This window comes from Frankliniella occidentalis, unplaced genomic scaffold (assembly GCF_000697945.3).
Source record: "Frankliniella occidentalis isolate FOCC.00 unplaced genomic scaffold, Focc_3.1 Scaffold80, whole genome shotgun sequence".
NCBI classification, from domain to species: domain Eukaryota; kingdom Metazoa; phylum Arthropoda; class Insecta; order Thysanoptera; family Thripidae; genus Frankliniella; species Frankliniella occidentalis.
The window spans coordinates 12,510-33,736 of NW_026267210.1; the positions used below are offsets into that span (position 1 = coordinate 12,510).

General features: G+C 59.2%; 1 protein-coding gene across 2 annotated transcripts; it reads left to right on the forward strand.

The window, feature by feature from the left end:
* The first annotated feature begins 3,608 nt into the window (after positions 1-3,608).
* On the forward strand, positions 3,609-21,198 carry LOC113206250 (repulsive guidance molecule A). Of its 2 annotated transcripts, none has more exons than XM_052269001.1 (6): positions 3,609-3,796; positions 14,343-14,506; positions 15,949-16,168; positions 16,261-16,603; positions 18,428-18,643; positions 18,758-21,198. In XM_052269001.1, exons 2-6 carry the CDS (start codon positions 14,380-14,382, stop codon positions 19,310-19,312), a joined length of 1,461 nt encoding a protein of 486 aa, XP_052124961.1. In that variant the 5' UTR covers positions 3,609-3,796; positions 14,343-14,379; the 3' UTR covers positions 19,313-21,198. The 2 variants fall into 2 exon arrangements, with proteins under 2 accessions (XP_052124961.1, XP_052124960.1); XM_052269000.1 differs by lacking the exon at positions 3,609-3,796 and adding an exon at positions 10,770-10,892.
* Positions 21,199-21,227: the final 29 nt, after the last annotated feature.

Genomic DNA, 21,227 nt, shown 5'->3' on the forward strand with positions numbered 1-21,227 from the left:
GAGTGCCCCGTACAGCGGTTGCCTACTTTTCAGGGCCAAATAACTGCGCTTTTGTTTAAGAGGAGGTTGCCCGATAAGAGGAACTAGAAGAAGGAAGCACTGATGAGGAGGTGGCGTGGCGTAGTGCCGTCCCTAAACAATGCAGAAGATGAGCGACAGTCTAGCAGAGGTTAGGATGCGTGTCGCTAGATTTCAAACAGTTTAGAACGGGCCTATGGATCTAGCACCTTGGTACCACCTATGGCAAAGTTTATTACGACAGTTGAGTCATGATCACTGAGTTAAAATAGAACCAATGTAATATGTCCGTACACTAACCTAAACAACGACACCGGGACGGTTTAGAAGATTGTATAAACTTACTTTTCCGAAGCCAAACTTTGCAGAAGCACTCTTTGACACTGTGTTGTTACGCCGTTTTAGTATGGACCCAATTTTTCTTTACAATTTCTACAAAACTTGATTTATGATAACACATCCACTCGCGATAAAACACAGTATGGTCGCCGGCGTTCTACTTTGTTTAGGGGCGGCACTACGCCAAGCCACCCCCTCAGTGCTACCTTCTTTTTGTTCCTCTTATTGAGCAACTTGCGAGTGCGGATGCCTCTTCGGTCAAGATAAGTTGTCAGGACCTCTAGTCACAGGCGTTTATGCCCCAGAAGCAAAATATTCGTCTGGTAATAATAATCTGGTAATCTTGGCAATCTGGTGTACACTACAAGGGAGTGAGTTGAGGTGCCCTGAATATAAGTCAGCTACCTGGTACTCTGGCTACACCGTAAATCTGGCGCACATCTGCCGTTAAGTGTGTTTATGAATTTCTGAAAAAGACCGCAGAACTTTAAAGTTCTGCGGTTTTTGAATATTTCAGGAATAAGTTTTGCAAGAGTGTTTACGAATACATATAAAAGCATTGCATTACATAAATTGGGTGTCGGGGAAATTTTGAAAATTGTCTGTGAGTTTCATTTAAAGTTCAGAATGTGGGGTTCACTGGATCACGTTTCCCCTGGGTTTCATGGTAAGTTTCATAGTAACCATACTCCCCCTCTCTCTCTGGGCCGAGACGGGGCCAGGAGGACGCCGCCCTCCGAACAAACACCCGCATGTGCACCAACTCGGCCCGAGTCGTTTGCGAGTACTGTATCGCACACTGCGCTGCGGCCGCAACAAGCATTCGTTTGGACTGCAGGCCTGCAGACGTCCCCGATGCCGTGTTCGATAGAGGCTGCCCCTCGGCCCTGCCCAGCCACACCGCGCCGCAGCCGCCGCCTCCTCGCCCCCTCCTTCGCCACCTCCTCCACCTCCTTCCTGCTGCATGAGCAGAGCCGAGTCATCTTGCATCTTGCATTCCTCTCATACCCTTCCCGTGCTTCGCGAGGGCCCGGGCAGCAAGGAGGGTGGGGCCGCATGTTGCCAAAACCACGCCGTCGTCGTCGCCCCCGGATCCCTATCTCCTCCACTGCCGCCGCGCCCCGCGTGCCGGTCAAACGACGCGTTGCTGGACCCTTATTGGACCGAGGAGAACGAGTGGGACGAGTCGAGTATAGTGGGCGCGGGAGCTCAGCCTCGGTGCGCAACAAAGTACAGCATATGTAAGAAGCACCCTCAAAAGGCTCTGTAAATAAAGTGACTTTCCGCGCTATCTCGTTAGGAAAAGGGCTATGCTTAGAGTTCTCAACTTACGTTTTCGAAATTTGAGAGGAATAATGACCGCCAACTCTTTTCTGCGACAAGTTTTACCACACGAACAAGATGGGAGCGGCGGGGGCTGGCGCGGCACAGCAGAGCCCCGCGAGCTAGGTGGTCTGCGGTCGCAGGGGCCGGAGGTGTCGCAGACTTGACACCTTTGGCAACGGGTAGTATCGGGTGGCGCGCGGGGCGGCGCGGGGCGAGAGGGCACAACTGGCGGGGCCATGAGAGAAGGTCCTCCTGGCCACTGGAAGAGAAGCCCTGCAGCCTTTGTCCTGTGAGCCCTGCTGTGCCCCCCCCCCCCCCCGCGTTGGCAGCGCTGGTGTGGCGGCTGTCGGCCGCACCACAGAGAGCGCAACACGGACGCAGCCTGGACACCTCTCTGAACACGGGCCGATCGCGTCGGCGGCGTGGGGAACCGGTCGCTGGAGGAGCAAAGGTTGGGAAAAGAGGGGGAGCGGAAGGGGGGAGCGGGAGAAGAATGGGAGGGGGTATTCGACTTGGCTCACACACACACGCACCTTTTGGATCTTTCTGTTACGGCCCCATCACACCTCCTCCCCCCCTCCCCCTTCTCTCTCCTCACCCCTCCGCGCTGGGCCTTTATTCATGAGGGGATGGGGGAGGATGAAGGGAGGAGTTGGAGGCGGGCCGATTATGACGAAGCCGTAAATGAAAATTCGTTTCGTTCCTGTGGGTTTCCCGGTTTGACTTTGAAATCAAAATTAATTAATTTTACGATAGAACAGCTGTCGTCGTAACCCATTGTCGAACAGGAAGAGTACCTGGAAAAGTCTGGCGGTTAGCTATACTCTTGAAGTTCTTTTTGATGCTGTTAGAAGAAAATCCTCACAAAGTTGGACCAAAAGCGTAAATGCAAGGTTTCGCATGCCATGCCATGGCGTTGACGGGGGGAGGGACCTTTTGCCAGTACCCCGTGTAGGTAGGCAACGCTCCCACACGGCTGCATGCGGTACAGCAGAGCTGCAGGGGACTCCCGTAGACACTGTACGGGCAGCGCTTCACGTCGCCATCACACCACACTCCAGTCGCAATGACGCAACAATTCCTACGCATCATAGATACTTTAGACTTTTATTCGGCTTCTTACTGAAAAACATGTATACAAACGATCTGTAAGAGTAGGAAACGCGCCGGAATGTGCTGCGTTGACGACGGAAACGGCGGCGGACTCCAGGATCAGTTGTTTGCAAATTCGCTGAGCTAATCTTTTCCGCCCCCTCCGATGGTGACTCATCGCTCCATAGACGACCGTTTTGACCAGAGAGCGGCCGAAGTGATGAGACATCATCACGAACCACCAGGTCATCGCAAACTCAATGTAGTGTAATATTACACGGAGGGAAGAGCTTCCGCTGGGCGTGACAAACTGCTCGCCGCAACCTACACACTTAGAAGGATGGTATGTTTTCCATTTTTAGTGTTGCCCAGTTAGTTAGTTTTATTGAAACCGAGGTTTACCACCTCCTCTTAACACTCGTGTTCTTACTTTGCGACCAATCCGACAATAACAGCCGGCCCACGGGCGTCGCACAAGGAGCACCCGTCACAAATGCCACTTTATGTTCGGGTGAGACACCCACCCAAGTCCCCCTCGGGGCTCTCGCTTCGCCTCCCAGAACGTCCTCTTTCCTCCCCCGAATCGTTTGACATTCATAAGCCCATAACTTCCGTGGGTCCGCGCCGCGCCTCGGCTCAAGCCCGCCCGCCATGGCCCGCCCGCCGTACGCCCGTGGTGCCAGCTTCCAGCCGCGTCCGCCAGGGTGCGCGCGCGCCGCAGCCGCTCCGCTCGGAGCCCTCGGGTCGATGTTCGCGCCCCTCCCGCACTCCCCCCTCCCCCACCCTCGTCCTCCGCCCCGAGTCCCGAGCGACGACCGAGTGCCGAGCGGCGGGCGGCGGCGGCTGTTAGTTCGACCAGAGCTCTCGAACGACCAGGACGCGCGTCGCTCCGTGCGCAGAATCGAAACATCCGCGCAGTCCTGCATGTAGTGCGAGTGCGAACCCTAACGAAGCCCTAGGATGCGTGTGCCGGCCTCGGCCTGAGAGTGGATTACCTTCGCCTTCGCCGCGCCCAGGAGATGTAAGTCCTCGCCACTTTTCACGCCTTTCTCTCCGTTTGATCGCTCTGTTTTTCGCGCTCCCGAGCAGCCCGCGCGCAGCAGCGCGACCAGCAGCAGCCACACGGGAGAGCCTTGCTGCCCCCCGTCCCCTCCGCGCACCCTGCTGACGCCCGGCACTACCGCTTAGCAGAACGTTTTTCAGCACACGAGCTCGCCGCCGGCGGTCCTGACCTGGCCGAGGAACGTCGCCGATATCACTTGGACTCGCCCGCCGCGGTGGTGGACGCCCCCTAACCTCACACTCTCGGCTGCAAAGTGTCACCTGTGCAAACTGCGCCCCCTGTTCGGGCTCCCACCGCCCCCGCACCCCTCCATCTCTTGTCCCCGGCGGTACGGCGGGCTTGTCAGACCGAAATAGAGTGCGCAACTTTTCAGGAGGAGGAGAGGGACCGGGGCGAGGGGGTTACCCCTTGCCTGCATTTGAGCGAACTGTGATCGGCTCGCTCAATGGGGTTGAGCGGAGAGACGGAGACTGACGGCCTCTTTCCGCTCGCCGGAAGAGAGATAGTGGATGATGGAGTCGGGCGAGCAGGTGACAGGTCCGTCAGCTGACTGCCACTCTCGGGATTACCCAGTGTTCCCGCGAAGTTCGCACGCCCACCGACCACCCTCCACCAGGTGCCATCAGCGCTGAACCTACGGGAGACTCTCGTCGGGGTCCTGGGTACTCCTACACCGCCGCGCGCGCGGCCCCAGCGGCTCCTCAGCAGCTGTTCGCGAGATGGCTCCACTTTTGACACCTGCGTTCCAAAGAGTCACCAGTCGCTCCGCGGCCGCAGGCGCCACCCCCTCTTCCCCCTTTTCCGCGAGCGCCTCTAAGAATTCGGGGAAATCTGTCAGCACGCTATTGAGAGCGCGCGCCCAGCAGGGGCTTAGTGGCTGCGCAGGTGAGACGCGCCGCGGGGTTTTTAAACCGAGCGGCGTCCTCCTGCTCTGCCGCGGCCCCACGGACCGCTTTCCGCCACAAATTGCCCTCTTTTCTCCCCTAATTTGCCTACACACAGTTGGACTTAAACGCTGGAGCGTCATTCGGGAATCTCCCTCCTCCCCCCGCCCCCTCTCCCCTATCTCACTCCCGCTCACCGTCCCTCTCTCCTTTCTCCCTCTCTCTCCCTGTCCCGCGGGCCGGTTCGGCCCGCACGCAGATCGTAGAAGATGGGAGAGCGACCGGTTTGCTTCTCTGCCCCGCTTCGCTCGCTCGGCCCGCCGACCTTGCACCTTGTGGTCGGGACGCGCGGGGAGACTGCCCGGGCGCGAAGAGCGGGCGAACCTCTCTCTCTCGCACTCTCCCCCGGGCGACACCGGCGACGCTTGTCATGAGAAAGGGGTTCAGCAAGCCGTCGTAATAACCCTTTTTGAAGTTGAAGCTGTACGACTATGAGGCTGTAGAGAGCCCCTCCGAGGCTGTGCAGAAGAGTCTACGCCGTGCGAGGATGGTGCACGGCGCGGACGCATGCGGATGTTGTCCCCCAGGTCCTGGTCCTGCCCTGCACGTGTCTCTCCAACGAGGAGGGCGGTGCTCCGTGTTGCGAAATTCATTAGGGCCGTGTGATTGGGTAAACAGGCTGTGCTGACACTTCCTGCCTGACACCCTCCTCTGCCGCTCGCAGCCCCGCCGGATATTGGGCGGGGGGCGGGCCGAGGAAAAGGGGGGGGGGGGGTGAACGAACAGCCCTCCGAGGACCTCGGGCTTCTCGGAAGCAGCAGAATGAGGCGACCGCGTTCCATTGGCGCAGGAGGCAGACGCTGCACAGCCGCCGACGAGCACCCGCAGACCCACGGGACCCACTGTCTGCCACAGCTGTCTCTGACCGACTTTGAACGTGTTGCCCCTTGTATCAGCGAGCGTATAGTTTCACCTCCCAAACCGCACCGCTGCCGGATCCGGACGCAGCTGCAGGTGGTCCTCACCCGCGCGCAGCTGCAGGTGGGTCGCGCCCGGCCGGGCGCGGCGTGGTGGCGGCGCGCCGCTGGCCCAGAATAACGACTCGGAAATAGATCCAAAACGGTCCCTGCCCATGTCGACGCACCTCGCGGCAGCTTCCTTCCTGTGAGCGCGAGCTCGTCGTGTCCTGGTGCGTACCGGGTGTAACTGTGAATACATACGCAGCAGTGTTGCGGGTCTGCCTATTCTTCACACCCGGAAGAGGCCTCGGCCCCTGCAGCCATATTGAGTATGCAATCCCGCAGCACTGCTCCGTATTCACAGTTACACTCGGTACAACACGCCCAACGAATGCGTGGCCAATCACACATAGTGTTCGGCCCAGGTGTCGCACCGTACAGGCTTGTGACAAAAGTAGACGTAAAAGTATTAGTGGCTGACTCGCGCCGCGCACTTTTGCAGTTATACCTTCCCGCACGCACGGGTGCGGCCAGGTTGCCTACCCGCACGGGGCCCTGAGGAGCCGCGGGCAGCGAGGTTATGGATAGGCAAACCCGCTCGCACCCGTGCGTGCGGTACAGTATGACACTACGAAAGTGCACGGCGTGGGAGTCGTCAGCCACTTCACCTGGTATACATGCTCTTCTACACTTGTCACGTTTACTTTCCGCTCGGCGCGAAACGGTTTCCACGCAGTGCCCTTCGTTCGGCGATTGAACGCCAGCCGCGCCATGTGCAGCGTACGTGCATGTGTGGCTGGGGCCCGCCCTCGGGCCCGCCCGCCTCCAGCGGCACCCTTTCACCGCGCTGCTCGGGCGTGGCGTGGCGGGGCGCGGTGCGGGGCTGTTCTGGATAAGCTGTGTTTTCCCAGCCGCACGGCGCGTAGCCTTGGGCAGAGAGGCCCCATAGGCCGAGAGCTCCGCCTCGCCCCGGGCAGCCGCAAAGCCCCCGTGGTCCGTGGTCCCCATGGCACGGCTCTGCGGTTACCATAGCACCCCGGCCCCTAAAGAAACTGGACGGGGCGGGAGGTATGTATGGTTGGTTTGGGAGGGAGAGATCGGAATCACTCGTAACGCAACGGTCGGAGCCCCCTCTGCTGCCCCATCGCTCATCTGGCAGGGATGCTGCCCGGGCCGCCTGGGCCTCTGGCTGGGCCCGCCCCGCCGCGGCCGGCCGATGCAGGTGTGACCCGGGCCGCCTCGCCACGCCGCGCCACGCCCAGACCTCGCACCACACTCCGCCAACACATACCACCCCGCCCTGCACCTGAGGGGCCCCGCCGGCCCCGCCAGCTCGAGCCGTGCACCGTGCATCCGCCTGCAGCGAGTGGGTGTCGGTCAAGGAGCTCAAGGAGACTTTGATTTGCTCCGCGCCCGGAGAGGAGGGCCCGTCCTCCAGGCCTGCCGCCTTTCCTGGAGTCGGGGGCTCCCCCCCTGGAGCCGGGGCCGAGGCGTCACAAAGAGCCGTCGCCGCGGTACCTGGAGAGGTGCCTGGAAAACGCGCGCCTAAACAGAACGGATGCTGGAGTCTCCAGGCGGCGCGGTGCGGTCCAGATCAGGCGTTGAGGCTGAGCGCGGTGCTGGGCCCGGCCCGGCGTACCGGTCCGGCCGGGCCGGGGGGGCCGACCTGGCAACGCCGCCTGGGCGCGGTGTGGTGTAGGCTGTGCTGCCTGCCTGGAGAGCGCCCGGCCCATCTGGTCGGGGCCCCCGCTGCCCCCTCCGCCTCCTCCGCCCCCTCTTCCCCCTCCTCCTCCTCCTCCTCCTCTTCCATACGTAAATGACAAGAAAGGCTGGGCGAAGGCAGGCCAAAGGCTCGCCATGTAGGGATAGAATCGCAGGTGGCTCCGCTCGGCTCAGCCGCGCTCCGCATCGCCGGCTTTCTTATTCCACCTCCTTTTCACCGACCGCGCGTTCTATGCGCCGTATTCTTCCCATTGAGCGGACAGGACGCACTTTGTTCGCGATGTGCTGCCCCCTGGAGCAGCAGCAGCGGCAGGAGGAGCACCCTTCGGGAGTAATGCCCGGCATTTTACACTCGAAGGGGCGGGCGGCCTGGTTTTTGTCGAAAACGATGTCGTTACGGCGCCCATCTTGCCTTTTCAATAATCGTTTCAACATCCCGTTTCGCCGCGTCCGCCCCCGCCCGCATTGGGGGTGGCTGGCTGGGCCACCCCTACTGGGGTGGAGGACCCAGGCTAGGACCCCTGCTGGAATATATATTAGAACCGCTAATGCTGCAAGTGCGATGTGTAGGCGTTTTGAACTCAGATGTGCCGGGCACACTGCCTCGTTATTACAGAATTTAAATGGCGTCGCACAGCTATGAGAGAGGCTAAATGAGAGGTCTGGAAAGCTCATGAGAGTCGCCATTCAGAGAGCGCAGGCTCGAGGGGGGGACCCCTTCCCCGCCTACGCCCCTGTGTTTGTAGGGCTGGGCTGGCAGCTGGCGAGGGCGGTATGCCCGGGGCGGGGCGTGGTGGGGTGGTGGATGTGTCGCTAACGAGGGTCGTTTGAAGTGGAGCGCGGGCGAGAACGAGGCAGTATTGATAGAGCACAGCCCTGCGGGCGCACCCCCCCCCCCTCTCTTTTCTCTGTGTTCTCCCCTTGCTCCGCCCCTTTCCACCGTCCTGTCACATGGCCATGAGAAACCCCAGTTCACTTACTCTTCTGCGCCCCGACCAAATTTTATTTGAGCCGCCAAACTCGGACGGCCACGCGGGCAAACTTTGGAGCGGGCGGGTGCCTTCTCTGTGCCACACTAACGGAAGTGAAGCACTCCCTTTCCCTTCCGCAGAGGCAGCGGACCCATCAGCAAATTGAAATTCGTCTCTTCCCCACGCCACTCCACGCCTCTGCAGCGGCATGCGGCGGAGGACGTACGGCGGGGACATATCGCGCATACCACCGTAGCAATTAGCGACCCCCCCCCCCTCCACTCCCCATTCTGTTTTATTTCGTCATCCACGCGTCGAACGCCTCTCCTCCTCAAATTGCGAGCCTCTGCACGTGACATTTCGCGCAAATTAAACCACGTGGAGGGGGGGGGGGCACCGAGAGGTGCTGCTGGGAGGCGGGCTCGTTGGTGATTGTGTGTGTGCGTGTGTGTGATGTGGATGTGGTCATGTTGGCACCCATTCGTGTCGATCGTCTCGAAATGACCGACAGTTTGGTAAACGGAGGTAAAGTAATCGAATTAGGCCTCAGCTAGCCAAGCGGTGGGGCGTGGCCGAGGCGGGGCCGGGGCTGGCGGTGCGACGCAGAGGCCGGGCGCCCCTGGCCCCCGTGCCGACGTAATGACACGGGTGCCAAATAAGGGGTAGGGAATGGGGAAATTGTAGGGCTGCGGCCGGGCAGGGCTCCAGTGACACGCTCCGGCAGCGGCGGCCCCCGCCGAGTCCCCCGTGTGCGGTACTGGAGCTGGTGGTGGAGAGTGCGGCGCGCTTCATCCCCGCGGGGGCATCGCTGACGACGTCGTCATGGCCGAGAACGTCATCATCGGCAAGGTCGTGTGGGCTCCCGGTTATACGCTCTAGCGGCGACCCGCGTGCCGTGCTGGACACTTGGAGCGGGTGGAGTGCGGGGGCGGTGCGAGGTGAGCAACCCCTGGGGTAGCTGACGACGCCGTCGTGCGTGGGTGGGAACATCCTGCTCGGCCAGGATTTAGAAGAAAGACTTTCTCGACAAGCTATGGCGTAGATGTATGTGTATGGGCCTTGGCAAGGCAGGTGCCGGCGAACACGTCCCGGGTCTGAAGGTGGCTGGGGGCGCAGGAGGGCTGCTGCCGGCTGCAGCTCCTCGGCGGCGTCGGGCTGGCCGACCGCGCTCCTCCAGGCGGGCAGGGCCGGGCCGGCGGCGCAGTCCGGCAACCCCGCACGGAACGGGCAGGCCCCGGCAGCCCCGGCCGCCCCACTCCCGCCGCCCTGCACAAGAGGGGCCCCGCCCCGCCCCTGCTCGTCACACTATAGGAGCCCCTCCCCGCCTCCCCGCCCCTCCCGCAGAGGGTAGGGCTCGCATCACAAGCATGGGGGCACACATGAGGGCCCCGTCCTGCCGCGCCCGGCCGCCGAGCTGGATGCATGCATGCATGCCGGCTGCACCCTTTCGGAGCGGGCTGTCACAGCGAGATGAGGGGCGGGAGGGCGGCGGGCGGTGCGGCGGGAGTTGGTGTTATTGTTATTGTCCGCAGCCGCAGCCCCAGCCGTGCAGCTCGGCCCCAGCAGCGCCCCGCCACCACCCCACGCTCCCCTCGTCTATTCACTTGATTGCGCCATTCCCCCAGCTTACCCCCCGTGCACTTTGCAGACCGTTCCGCCACCCTCGCCGAAGCCCCTCGGCCTCGGCCCACCGCCGTCCCACCCTCCGCGGGGCCCCCGGCCCGACTCCGGGAAGCACTCCATCACAATCATCCCCCGGCAGGGCCGGGCCCCCTGCGGCCCTCGCACAGCCCTCCGCCGCCCTCTCCGCACCCCTCCGCCGCGAATCGCTCCGGTTCAACTCCTCCCGAATTCATACCGCTTGCCGACAGCCATCAAGCCAGTGCTGCCACGGGAGGCTCCCCTCCGGGCGACTCGGCCCGGCCCACTCTGTCAGAAAGAAGCAGCATTTTCCGTGGATTTGAGTACCCGATATGAGATTAGTCCCGAGCCTAACTCGTCAGATTTGGTCCTTGGCTTATATCGACACTGCTTGGACCCTCAGTGGTTTGGGCTCAACTCCAGGCGGGCTCATGTTCCTAGCCGACTACGTGGCGCCCTCCGCGGCTCCCGCGCGTGGGCGGGCGGCGGGTGTGCCGTCAGCACCGGCCGCAGCCGTCGCCGCCGAGGTCGTCGTCGGGGACCTCTGTGCTGTGGAGCAACGGGGTGACCCGCGGGGCGCCTGGCGACCCGCCCGATGCACGCCGCGGAAGACGCTCCCTCGCAGTCAGCGCGGCACTTATCTGTCGGCCGCGTCCGGGGCGAGCCTCGCGCGCTGCAGGAGGCCACCGCCGCGGGCCGGGCAGGGCTCCCTCCCGGACGCGGCCCGCGCACCCTCGCCATGACGGCTTTTCTCCAAGTCAGCGAATTTCCCCCCTTTGATTCGCTGAATCTGGTCGGCGCGGATCTCTCTCGCCGGGACGGGGCACCCTCCCGTCAGTTGGGAGGCGGCACCGTAGGGCGCAGCAAGCATGTCTCGGTACGTACAGGGCAGGGTGGGCCCTCCTTTGTGTGCGCCAGGAGCAGGCCGTGCATATGAGATCTGTCAGATCTCTGTCGGGGGGCCCCTTGCCTCCCGAACCGGACCGGGGGAGAAAAGGAACAAGACACCGGCAGCAGCAGCGCACCGCGACGCGGCCCTGCGGGGCGGGGCGGGGCGGACAGGTATGCGGGGCCGGGGCCGAACGGCGGAGGTGTTCCACCGTATCAAGGACCCCGCCCCGCCTGGCCCCGCCCGGCCCCGCGATGCGCACTTATCAAACCGAAAAAAAAGGGGAGGGAGCAATAAAGAAGAGCCGTCAGGACCGCTGCGGTTTGTAATTAATTCCCGTGGCTCCGGGGAGAGGAAGAGGAGGAGGAGGAGGAGGGACCAAAGGGTTGCCATGGGCCAGCCGAGGTTGGCCCTTTCGAAATGATATATCGGCCGGGCCCTGCCTGCCGCCTGCCGATGTTTCTTTTTTGCTGGTCGCCTCTCTCTGTCTCGCTCTCTTTCTCTGTCCGTTCTCTTCGATCGAGATTAGTCTGAACTCGGCCCCGGGGCGGGCGCAGCGAGTATTATCGCGACGTTCCGCGAATTAACGCTCAGAGAGGGTAAAACGTTTCGAGACCGTCCTCACTGACGGACTGACGTTCGCCTGATCCGCGCGTCGCGTCGAGATCATCAGTAGTCAGTATGTAGAGACGTGTACTTGAATGCTATTGATGGGCATGTGCTGATGTGGCGGCCGGGCGGGCGGACTGGGGCCGTGTGCACGGAGACACGTGCGACGGCGTGAACAGTGAACACACCGCCGGTGAACGTTCACCGGTTCAGGACGGGAGGCTCTCGCGAGGCTGCACGACGCCGATGGAGGCTGCTCGTCCCACCACCGCGTGGTGCAGCGTGCAGCCTGCAGCCCCCATGTAAGGAAATACCACCTGACCCAAGTTGAACCGAACTGCCGTATTGGTCACGCTCTACCCGGCGCACATCGGGGGCTCACATCTGTTCCTCGCGCCGCCGGCCGCCGCCGCCTGCCCGTGCGTCTGCCCGCCTCATTGTCCCGCCTCTCACCTCCCCATCCTGTTCTCTCCCCCTCCTCCTCTTCCCCCTCCTCCTCCCCTCCCTTTTATCCCCCTTTCCTTTCGCCCATCTCACCTTACACCTCACGTATCACGGATGCCCTGTGCTGTGCCGTGCCTCTTCACTGCTGCTACGCCCTTGGGGCCACAGCCCCCCTTCCTCCCCGTCCTTCCCTCCGACCATACACTGTTGAATACGAAAACGGCGTCGTCAACTTTTATCATCATCGCGTTATCTTTTATTGTTTTTACGCGCGAAAATTTTAAAAACCGTGAGCGCGATTGTGGATTGTTGTCGTTGCAGTGCCTGCAATAAAAGCAGCTCAGCAACTGACCACCGACTTCCTCTATACACTCGCTCCAGGAATGATGAGAGGGCCGGGATTATGATTATGCCGAGGTGCTCGCCTTATCACCTCTGGGCGCGGCGGGCGGGGCTGGGCTGGGCGAGGCGTGGGGCTCGGGGCGTCCTCGGAGAGTGTAAAAGGATAACGCTGGGCGATATGCCCGGGGGGGCTTATCGGGCACGTCGTATATACGAGTGTTTGACACCACGCCTCGCCACGACGCGCACGTAGAGGTAAGGAGCGAGAGAGACAGACAGGCAGACAAGAGAGACGGTGACACGGATACACCAGGCAGCGGAAAAGGGGGAAATATAGAAGCTTGAAACTTGACATGGAAAGTCGACTATAAAAATATGTGTACATAAACATTTGTTTGGAGTGTATCCCTTTCACGTCTGACTGCGTCCGTCCCTTTCGGTTTATACTGTGAGACGCCATACGAGCGGACGCACTGCTCCAAGTGTGCTTGCTGTACATACCTGCTGCAAGTTTTGTCCTCGCCCATGCCCATACGTACTTACATACTCGTTTTGCGCTGCGCGCTCGACATGGATGGAAGTGCTGTTCCCCGCCCGTCACTGAGTGACTGCCGGCGCGACTGCTGCGCGGGGACTTGGCTGCGTTTCGGAACGAATCGGAAGAATAAATGAATACTTTGTGGACCCGAGCCGTCCGTCCGGCCCCTCTCCCGTCTGAAGCCGCCGCGCCGCCGCCTGGAATTCCAGTCTGGTTAACCCCGTACCCGCATTGCCCCCCCCCACCCGCGGCGGCGCGTTATTCTTTTGTCTCTCGCGATGCAGTATTTCGATAAGCTCCGTGCGAGTCACTTATTTCCTGCTCGTATCGTGTATAATAATGCGTAGGCTCGTGTGTGTGTGTGTGTGTGCGTGCGTGCGTGTGTGCGTGTGTTGAAGGAGGTGCACCGAGGTGCACAGTTAAACTTTAATCCTGCGTGCAAAGTGCACGATTATTATTATTACTATATAGTACACTCTCAGAAATCTTGTAGACAGTATACTACACAATAAATTAATTGGCTGGTTTCCGGAGACCTGCGGAATATTTAGTAAAATAATGAATATCGATATCAAAGATCTTCAAACCCATTGATTTTTATGTGACTGGAAAATTACACATAGTATTTCCCACAGAAATCTTTAAGATTGTTCACCGTGGTATGTGCTGAATGAATCTGAAAGTGCTCCTACAGTATGTATCCAAAAGAATTTCGCGTGTCCGCCGAAACTAAGAAACAAATATACAATGAGATCGTATACTGTGAAGACGGGGAAAATATACTTGGCTATCGCCGACTTGAGCTCAAACGCTTCCAGGTGATTTCACAGTAAGTGTGTGTGGGGTGGGGGGAGAGGTATTGGATGGGATTTGATCTGACCGCCGCCGCGCTGCTCGCTGCTGCCCGACGGCCATCCCGACCCATCCGCCCGTTTGCTGCTGCTGCTGCTGCTGCTGCTGCTGCTGCTGCTGTGAATAAGGCCGAGGCATGAGGGCCCCGCCCCGCCACAGCTCCGCCTTGCGGCCGTAAATCTTGTTCCCTGCTCGTTGTTGTGCCGGGCTAAAGCCCCCTCCTCTCCTCCCCTCCCCCGGGGCCCGTCAGGAAGCGCGCGACGTTTTCTATAGCCTTCGTTTTATATTTCGTACATGTGGAGAAGAAGAACGTCCATGCGGGACAACAACACAGGAAACGCTCGCTCGCTTCTGAAAATAGGTGTATGAATATATGTGAGGTCGAGAGAGGCTTTTGTGTGCTTTCCGGACAGAAGAGAGATACTACGTACTTGCAAGTATGCAACGTGTTGGTATTGCTAGAGCAAGGCTGTGTTTATGCCACGTGGAATACTCTCGGCCGTATGGAGGTGTCGCGTCACCAGGCACTGCTGCGACTATTACGTATGGCCTCATTGTGTGTACTGTACCCGACTGTACCCGGGTCCCATGACTGTCGCAAGGGATGTGATTGGCACTTTGCTAACTCTTTTTGTTTCTTCCCATTTCTGCAGATGGTCGAGGTTATGGAGCGGAGATGAGTGCCGCGTGATGGGGCAGAGGCCCCCCTCGCCCCCGGACCCGCCCCCGGCCCCGCCGCCCCTGCGAGCCGCCCCCGCCGCCAACACGGGGCCGCTCTGGCTGGCCCTGCTCGTGCTGCTCATCAACTTCGCAGCAGGTTCGTGCACACACAGACACACAGCAATCGCTTGCGTTCTATCGCTGTTTTCTTTCCTTCTGACCGGGTACATCACTTGACGGGCACACCTTTATTATTATTATTGTTTATCGCGGCGCTATCTGTGTCGCCGCGCCGGACGGGGCCGCTCCTTGAGACGACAAGGCGGCGACAGGGACCGCCCAGGTACTGCGTACTACGTGGCCAAAAGGAGGGGGGTTTACAAAATTATGGTCCTTACCACATTATATGTTTAGTATCGTCATTGGAGTTCATAGGGACCCCATAATACTGTTACCCCGGGATTCAAATATCATGGTGATCGTGAACCTAGTGGAAGGAGGGGGGGGGGCGTACTATTTGCAACCCGGCCTCTTGCCTCCTCGTAGGGCACGTAATCTGAACGGGTCCGTAGGTCCGTAGGAGAGAAGGCCCCTGTTGAGACGATCGCCGCGGTCGGTAGGCAACCGCCGTGTGCGCGCGTGGAGCGGGCTTGCCTAACTTCACTGTATACTCACAACGACGCGGGTGCCGTAACGCTCATGTTTGCAGAGCAGCCGGCCGGGTGGCCGGCCGAATCGCGTCACCTACATGAGTTCCTTAGCACGGAGAGATGATTAAACAGTACTTGTTTTGTTTGTTTTACGTCTGGGGAAAAGCGTTCATGGGACACGACGGCCGTCAGCAGGTGGTGGCGTATGTGCAGTCACGCGCCGCACCGCGTCGTGCCGCAGGACGGAGGGGGGGGGGGGCGTAAGGCAGGAGCGGGCCTGGCCGAGGAGCCCGCACCAGCACCAGCCAGAGGCGGCCGTCGTCGGGACGGTATGGTGGCGGACTGTATGACGTCGAGCAGGATGCGCCGCCGCGGTCGGACCGGAGAGCGGGGCGGGGCGAAACGTTGTACGGAAGGCTGAATGAATGGGTCGAGCGGAGCGGAGAGCGATCGGAGGAAGGAATGAATGAGCGACCTTGGCGCTTCCGCTGCGCGCCGGCGCTACACTACGCCACGCGGCGCCACGCCGCAGTGCCGGCGCGGTCAGCTGCACCAGAGCCGCGCTTATTGCCTGAAGCCGCCGGCCGCTGCACTGCAGAGCATGCAGTCGTCAGGGAAAAGTACACCCGCGCTCACCGATAGAAATAGACCATTGTTAGGCGTTGGGGGTGGGGATTTTCAGGATGGCTACATGTCTTAGTGACCCCCCCCCCCTCTCCCCCTTAATCCGATCCGATCGTGCCCGGCAGAATAATCTAGTCGTAGAAAATGTACATCGAAAATGGGGTTCGGGTAGGCAAGGGCCGTCCAATGTCGAAGACTTTCCCTACAACTCGATGCTCGGGCAAGTGAGGCAATTACTTGGTAGTCAGTTGGATCCCTTTCTGTTCCTTGCTTACCCCCGTAGGAGTTTCCCTGTGACTACAACCAGCTTGTCTACCTGTTGCAGCGCTGGGACACGGCCATGGCGCGGTGTGCGACCTGGACGCGTGCACGCGGGCCTACGACGAGTCCCTGGAGAGCCGCGGGCTGGCGGGCCCCGAGGGCTCGGCCGCGTACTGCGGCGTGCTCTACGACTTCGGCATCTGCATGCACAACATCCGGCGGGCGTGCAGGGGCAACCTCAACTACCACACGTCCAACACTATGTTGATCCACTTGAAGACGATGTAAGTGTTACTACTACGATATTACCGCATGCCAAGTGTTTCAGGCCCTGCTGCGGGTTAAAGCTCATCATCCTCTTTTCTCTTTTGCCCAGATTCGAATGCGCTAAACGACTCCAGCAGGAGACGGGGTCGGCGACGGGCGTCCCGCGGAAGCACGGGCGGCCGCCGCTGCCGCCCTCGACGCCGCGCCCCGACCGACCCTCGACGATGGCGCCCCCCGAGGCCGCGCAGGCCGGGCCCGAGTGCAGCTACCGGGGCTCGCGCAACCTGCGGCACTGCGGCCTGTTCGGCGACCCGCACCTCAAGACGTTCAAGGGCAACATGCAGACGTGCCGGGTGCAGGGCGCCTGGCCGCTCGTCGACAACCCCTACCTCGCCGTGCAGGTCACCAACGAGCCCGTGCTCTTCGGGTCGCAGGCGACGGCCACCACCAAGGTACGTCAACCCCACAACCCCCGTGGGCGGGGGCCGCGGAGTTAGGAGGGAGGGAGGCGGAGAGGAGGGCAGGGCTGGGCGGTGAGACTGGCTGTCCGCGCCGCGACTTGAGAAGCCAGAGAGAGGAAGTTGTGGGCCGCGGGGCCGGCGAGCAGGCGGGGCGGGCAGCAGAGCCGGGGACAGGACAGGACAGCAAACGCCTCTCACCTCCGCTGTCCCCGTCCGTCCGCCTGTCTGTGTGCTGCACTGCACCGCCATTGCGGCGTGCTAAATTTGTCGCGCTGTGCTGCGGCTGCACCGAGCATGGTGCGCGCTGCGCTGCGTGCGGAATGCAGGTGAGGAGGCTGGGGTGGGGGCCGGGCAGGTCCTTGGTCCATCGGGTTGCAGATAAAAATAAGCTCGCCGCGGACGGGACGGGATGGGTGGCCGCCGCTCGTGTCAGCGCGAGTGAAACCCAGCTCGAAATATGGACCCACCGTGTCTGCGTGCCTTTTTCCGTTTCACGAAATGTGTAGTTGGAGGAAAAGATTTGACTCCTCCTGCAGATTGGTGTAGTCGAAAGTTTCGGTCCCCACCGTAGTCGCTGCGTAGCGGGCCGCACGCCCGGTACGCCCACGAGCTGCCAAAGCGGCCGGGCGAGGCGAGGGAGGAGCGGGGTGGGGCGGGGCCAGACCGAGAACACCGCGAAACGCTATTGGCACGGCGAGGCGTTGTTCTGCCGTTGGGACGTCATGGCTGCTGCAAGCCGCGGCCGAGTCGCAGCTTGCTCCCTCTCCCTCTCTCTCGCTCTCACAAGTGTGCGGCCCGCCGCGCTGCAGTAGGGAGTGAGAGAGGAGGAGAGAGACGTCCCGGACGCGCCGCTGGAAGATGGCCAAACTCGCGGCGCGGCGGGCGCAGTGTCGCTCGGCCCCACCGCGCGTCCTGTGCTGCAGCAGCGCCCCGCGTTCCGCCCCGCCCCGCCCCGCTCCGCCCCGCGAGAAGCGCGAGCTGCCGCGCCAGACCGCCAGACTGCGTGTCTATATTCTGCCCGACATGTCCCCACCCCCCTCCCCTTGCCCGTCTGTCGACTGCTGGCCTCGTCCATCCATCGTCGTTGATAAAGAAACGCCCTCGCCTCCTCTGTGGCCTCCCTTCCCGTTACGAGAAATTCAGTAGTCGCCTCTCGGAAGAGAAAAGTGTGTGTATGGGATTGGGGGGGGGGGGAGAGGCATGTGTTCTTGACTCATTCATTCGCGGGTCATTCATTCAGCTGGATGTCACTTCCGGTGCGATAGGCTCATCGCTGATAACCGTGGGTCTACGTATGTACTACATGTGTTTCCTTAAGGTGGGGGGGAAAGTGTCTGGGAAAATGCAAGGGAAAGAGAGGAGGGGGGCAAAGGGGTTATTATATAATTATAAACTTGACCTTCTCCCTCGCGGCTGACGACGCGGCGACGAGCTGTGTACACTCGGTCCGACAGCGCAGCGCAGCGCCGCGCGCGCGGACCGGCACTTCTAGTCACGCGTTGTGACGTGAAGCCTCGTGACGCGCGCCACGCCACCGTCACTCACCTGTGTTAGAGTGTTAGAGACTCTAACCTGTGTGCCTGGGCGGGGCGGGGGAGGGGCCGAAGGGGCGGGGCTCGCACGCGCTGATGACACATGTAGCGGATGCCCATGCGACCCTGGTACATCCGGGGGAGTCCACGCGGTCCGGTCCGCCCCGCCCCGCGCTATTACCCGAACCTTTGACCCGTCCGTCCCACGAGGAGTGAAGAGGCTGGGGTTCTGCTGTTGCGACTGTCGAGACTGACCGATGTGTTTGGTGTGTTTTGTCCGCAGGTGACGGTGCTGGTCAAGGGGTCGGCCACGCCCTGCCTGAACCAGACCAAGACGTACGAGGCCACGGCGGACGCGCCGCTCCCGGACACCTTCATCGACGGCACCAACAAGTCCGGCCCGGGCGAGGCGGTCACCATCCGGTACCAGGACACGGCCTTCGGGTCCCTGGTGGAGATCCGGATTCGATACATCGAGACCACCGTCATTGTGAGAAAGGTATGGTGCTCTCGATTTTGTTATGTCTCGTTAATGGGTATGGTGGCTATGGCGGAGGGACGGGAGTGTTCGGAAAAGGGGAACGTATTTTAAAGTTTTCCTCTCTTATTGCAGGTGGGCCGCTACCTGGCCTTCTCCACGAGCATGCCCGACGAGCTCGTGTCGTGGCACTCGGGGCAGGGCGACGACCAAGGAACCGACGGTGTGCAGTTGTGCGTCCAGGGCTGCCCGCTGTCCGAGATCATGGACTTGGACAGCGATCGTGGTCACGTGTTGTCGTGGGCGGACGCCCTGGCCAAGTGCGTCGCCAAGACGTCGTCCTCGCCGCCGTCCACCTCCACCATGGCGGCGGCGGACAGCAACGAGGGCCTCGGCGACCTCACGGACCAGTACCTGGACTGGTGCGTGTTCGACCTCATGACCACGGGCAAGGAGGACTTCGTCCTGGCCGCGCGCTCCGCCCACCGCGACACCCTGGCCATGGACCCTGGCGCGGCGGGCAACCTCCGCAACAGGACGGCGGCGCAGGACGTGGGCGCGGGCGCGGCGGGTGGCGCGAGCGCGGCCAGCACCACGGGGGCGGCGGCCGCCGCGGGCGCCCCGGGGGCGCTGCTGCTGCTCGCGCTCGCGGGCGCGGTGCTGGCCGCCCCGCGGAACCAGCCCAGGTAGCCCAGACGCGTCGAGGAGGACGCGCTGACATCAGCTGGTTCTGCCTCGGCGTTATTCCACACCTCGCTGACCGGAAGCGCTCAGGGGAACGCGCCCGCGTGGCACCCCCATGGCACACCCCGCACTCTGGCCGGCCTGAACCGGACCGCGAGGGCGGCTGTGCACTATTGTCTGTGATCAAACACTGTTGTGAGTAAGCCCCAACTTCCATCCACCAACTTTTTCCTTCCTTTGCCTTCAAGCTAGCCGGCTTGGCGTGCCTGAATTTGATATTTGCCCATTTTATTGTTTGACGGCCTTCAATAGAAAACTGTTTTCCCTCATTCATCCAAAGACTTTGTGAAAAATAATTGCTGCAAATGATACTTAATTCTCTCCATTCTGGCCGATGATATTACCAAATGGATTTTAAGCTCTAAATATAAAAAGTCAGGATTTTAAAAGTTTTATGTTTTTAACTAGTCATAAATTGAATTTAAGACCTCTTGCTCTCTTGCACCTAATGCAAGGGATGCTCCTCTTTTATTTGAAAATCCCAGTGGGGGAATATTTTGGTAAAGAGCTTTGATTTTTGTTACTCTGCTAAAAATGACTTTGGGAGCCATCAAAACTCAAGAACTGCTGAAGTGGTGTCCCAAAAAGTATTTTAAGTCCTGTATCTATTCTAGCATTTATTATGTGTTGAAGGCTCCCAAGTAACAGAGATGTCTGTTACCTGGGAGGGTGAAATTTTTTAAATGAAGGATGTTTTTATTCTGTTAAACCCTTGGCTACTATGTGAAAGCCAAATTGAACTGTGATATGAATTTTATTTTTAAAAAACTTGTAAATAGAGTGTACAGGATGTCTGAATTTGTGTGATTCTGTGTGTGGATATGTTTTACATTTGTTGTTCTGTGACATCTGAAAGCCTTAGCTTGAAAGATATTGTGATCTGTCATTCACCTGTAATTCTGTTTTGGTTTTCAAAACTTCAGCTTGGTGTCGAGTAAAATGTGTCTCCACCTTCGTCCAATACTAATGACCATTTGCTTTTGGTATTGTAAATTTACTAAATTTGACAAAATTTCTTTGAGGAGGTTGATTGAAAATGTATGGTTGATACTGTTTAGAGTAATATAGAAAGAGAAGTATTTATTTATAAAATTCTTGTGATACTAAGAGCAGCTACCTAGCAAAATACATTTGTTTTTCTTATGTATTTTTCAGTACTATTAGTTTGCTGTGTGTAGGCACAGTCAATATTCTACCCAGGAATGTGCAGATGTATTTTAACTTCTTCACTCACATCTTTTGATAACAAGTCAGTATAGATCATAGATAGATTATCATCGAAATCCCACCATCTTCGATCTTGTGTTAATTTATAGTCCAAGCAAGGAATAGGGCACATATTTTTCTTTTGCTGGTTTGGCTCCATAGCCTTTTCTTCTTTGGTAAAATTTTTGGAGCTAAGCCTGGCCTGGTGCCACTATGTATTCTTTTACTTTCCTTAAGACTACTTTTAGTTGTCTGACGCAGATAGTAAAATTGTTTGATCAAATCAGATTTGTAACAAATGGTAAATGATATAATGTACTGTATCTGTGCTCTCCTGGGGTCATGAATATGACTGTCTCTAATGATAGATGATTCATCTGAAATGTAAATAATTTTGTAAAGTGACTGTATATTTGAAAGAAGGAATCCTGATAAGTATTTCATCTCAACTTTTATTCTTTTTTATGAATCTTTTGTGATTCCACTGAAAATTAAAGGATTGGAGGAGGTGTTGAGACTTGTCAGGACTCCGGTACCCGTACATTGGTATCTGCTATTGTAGATATAAAATGTACCAATAATTGTGATCATTATAAATGCTAAAAATTATAATATCAATAACCTAACCTCTTTCTTTATCTTTTGCAAACCAACA

Bases quoted from the DNA above. Each gene is read 5' to 3' on its own strand.
- LOC113206250 (XM_052269000.1), top strand. The intron at 16,169-16,260 runs GTAAGTGTTACT...TCTTTTGCCCAG, and splicing joins TTGATCCACTTGAAGACGAT to ATTCGAATGCGCTAAACGAC. The intron at 18,644-18,757 runs GTATGGTGCTCT...CTCTTATTGCAG, and splicing joins CCACCGTCATTGTGAGAAAG to GTGGGCCGCTACCTGGCCTT.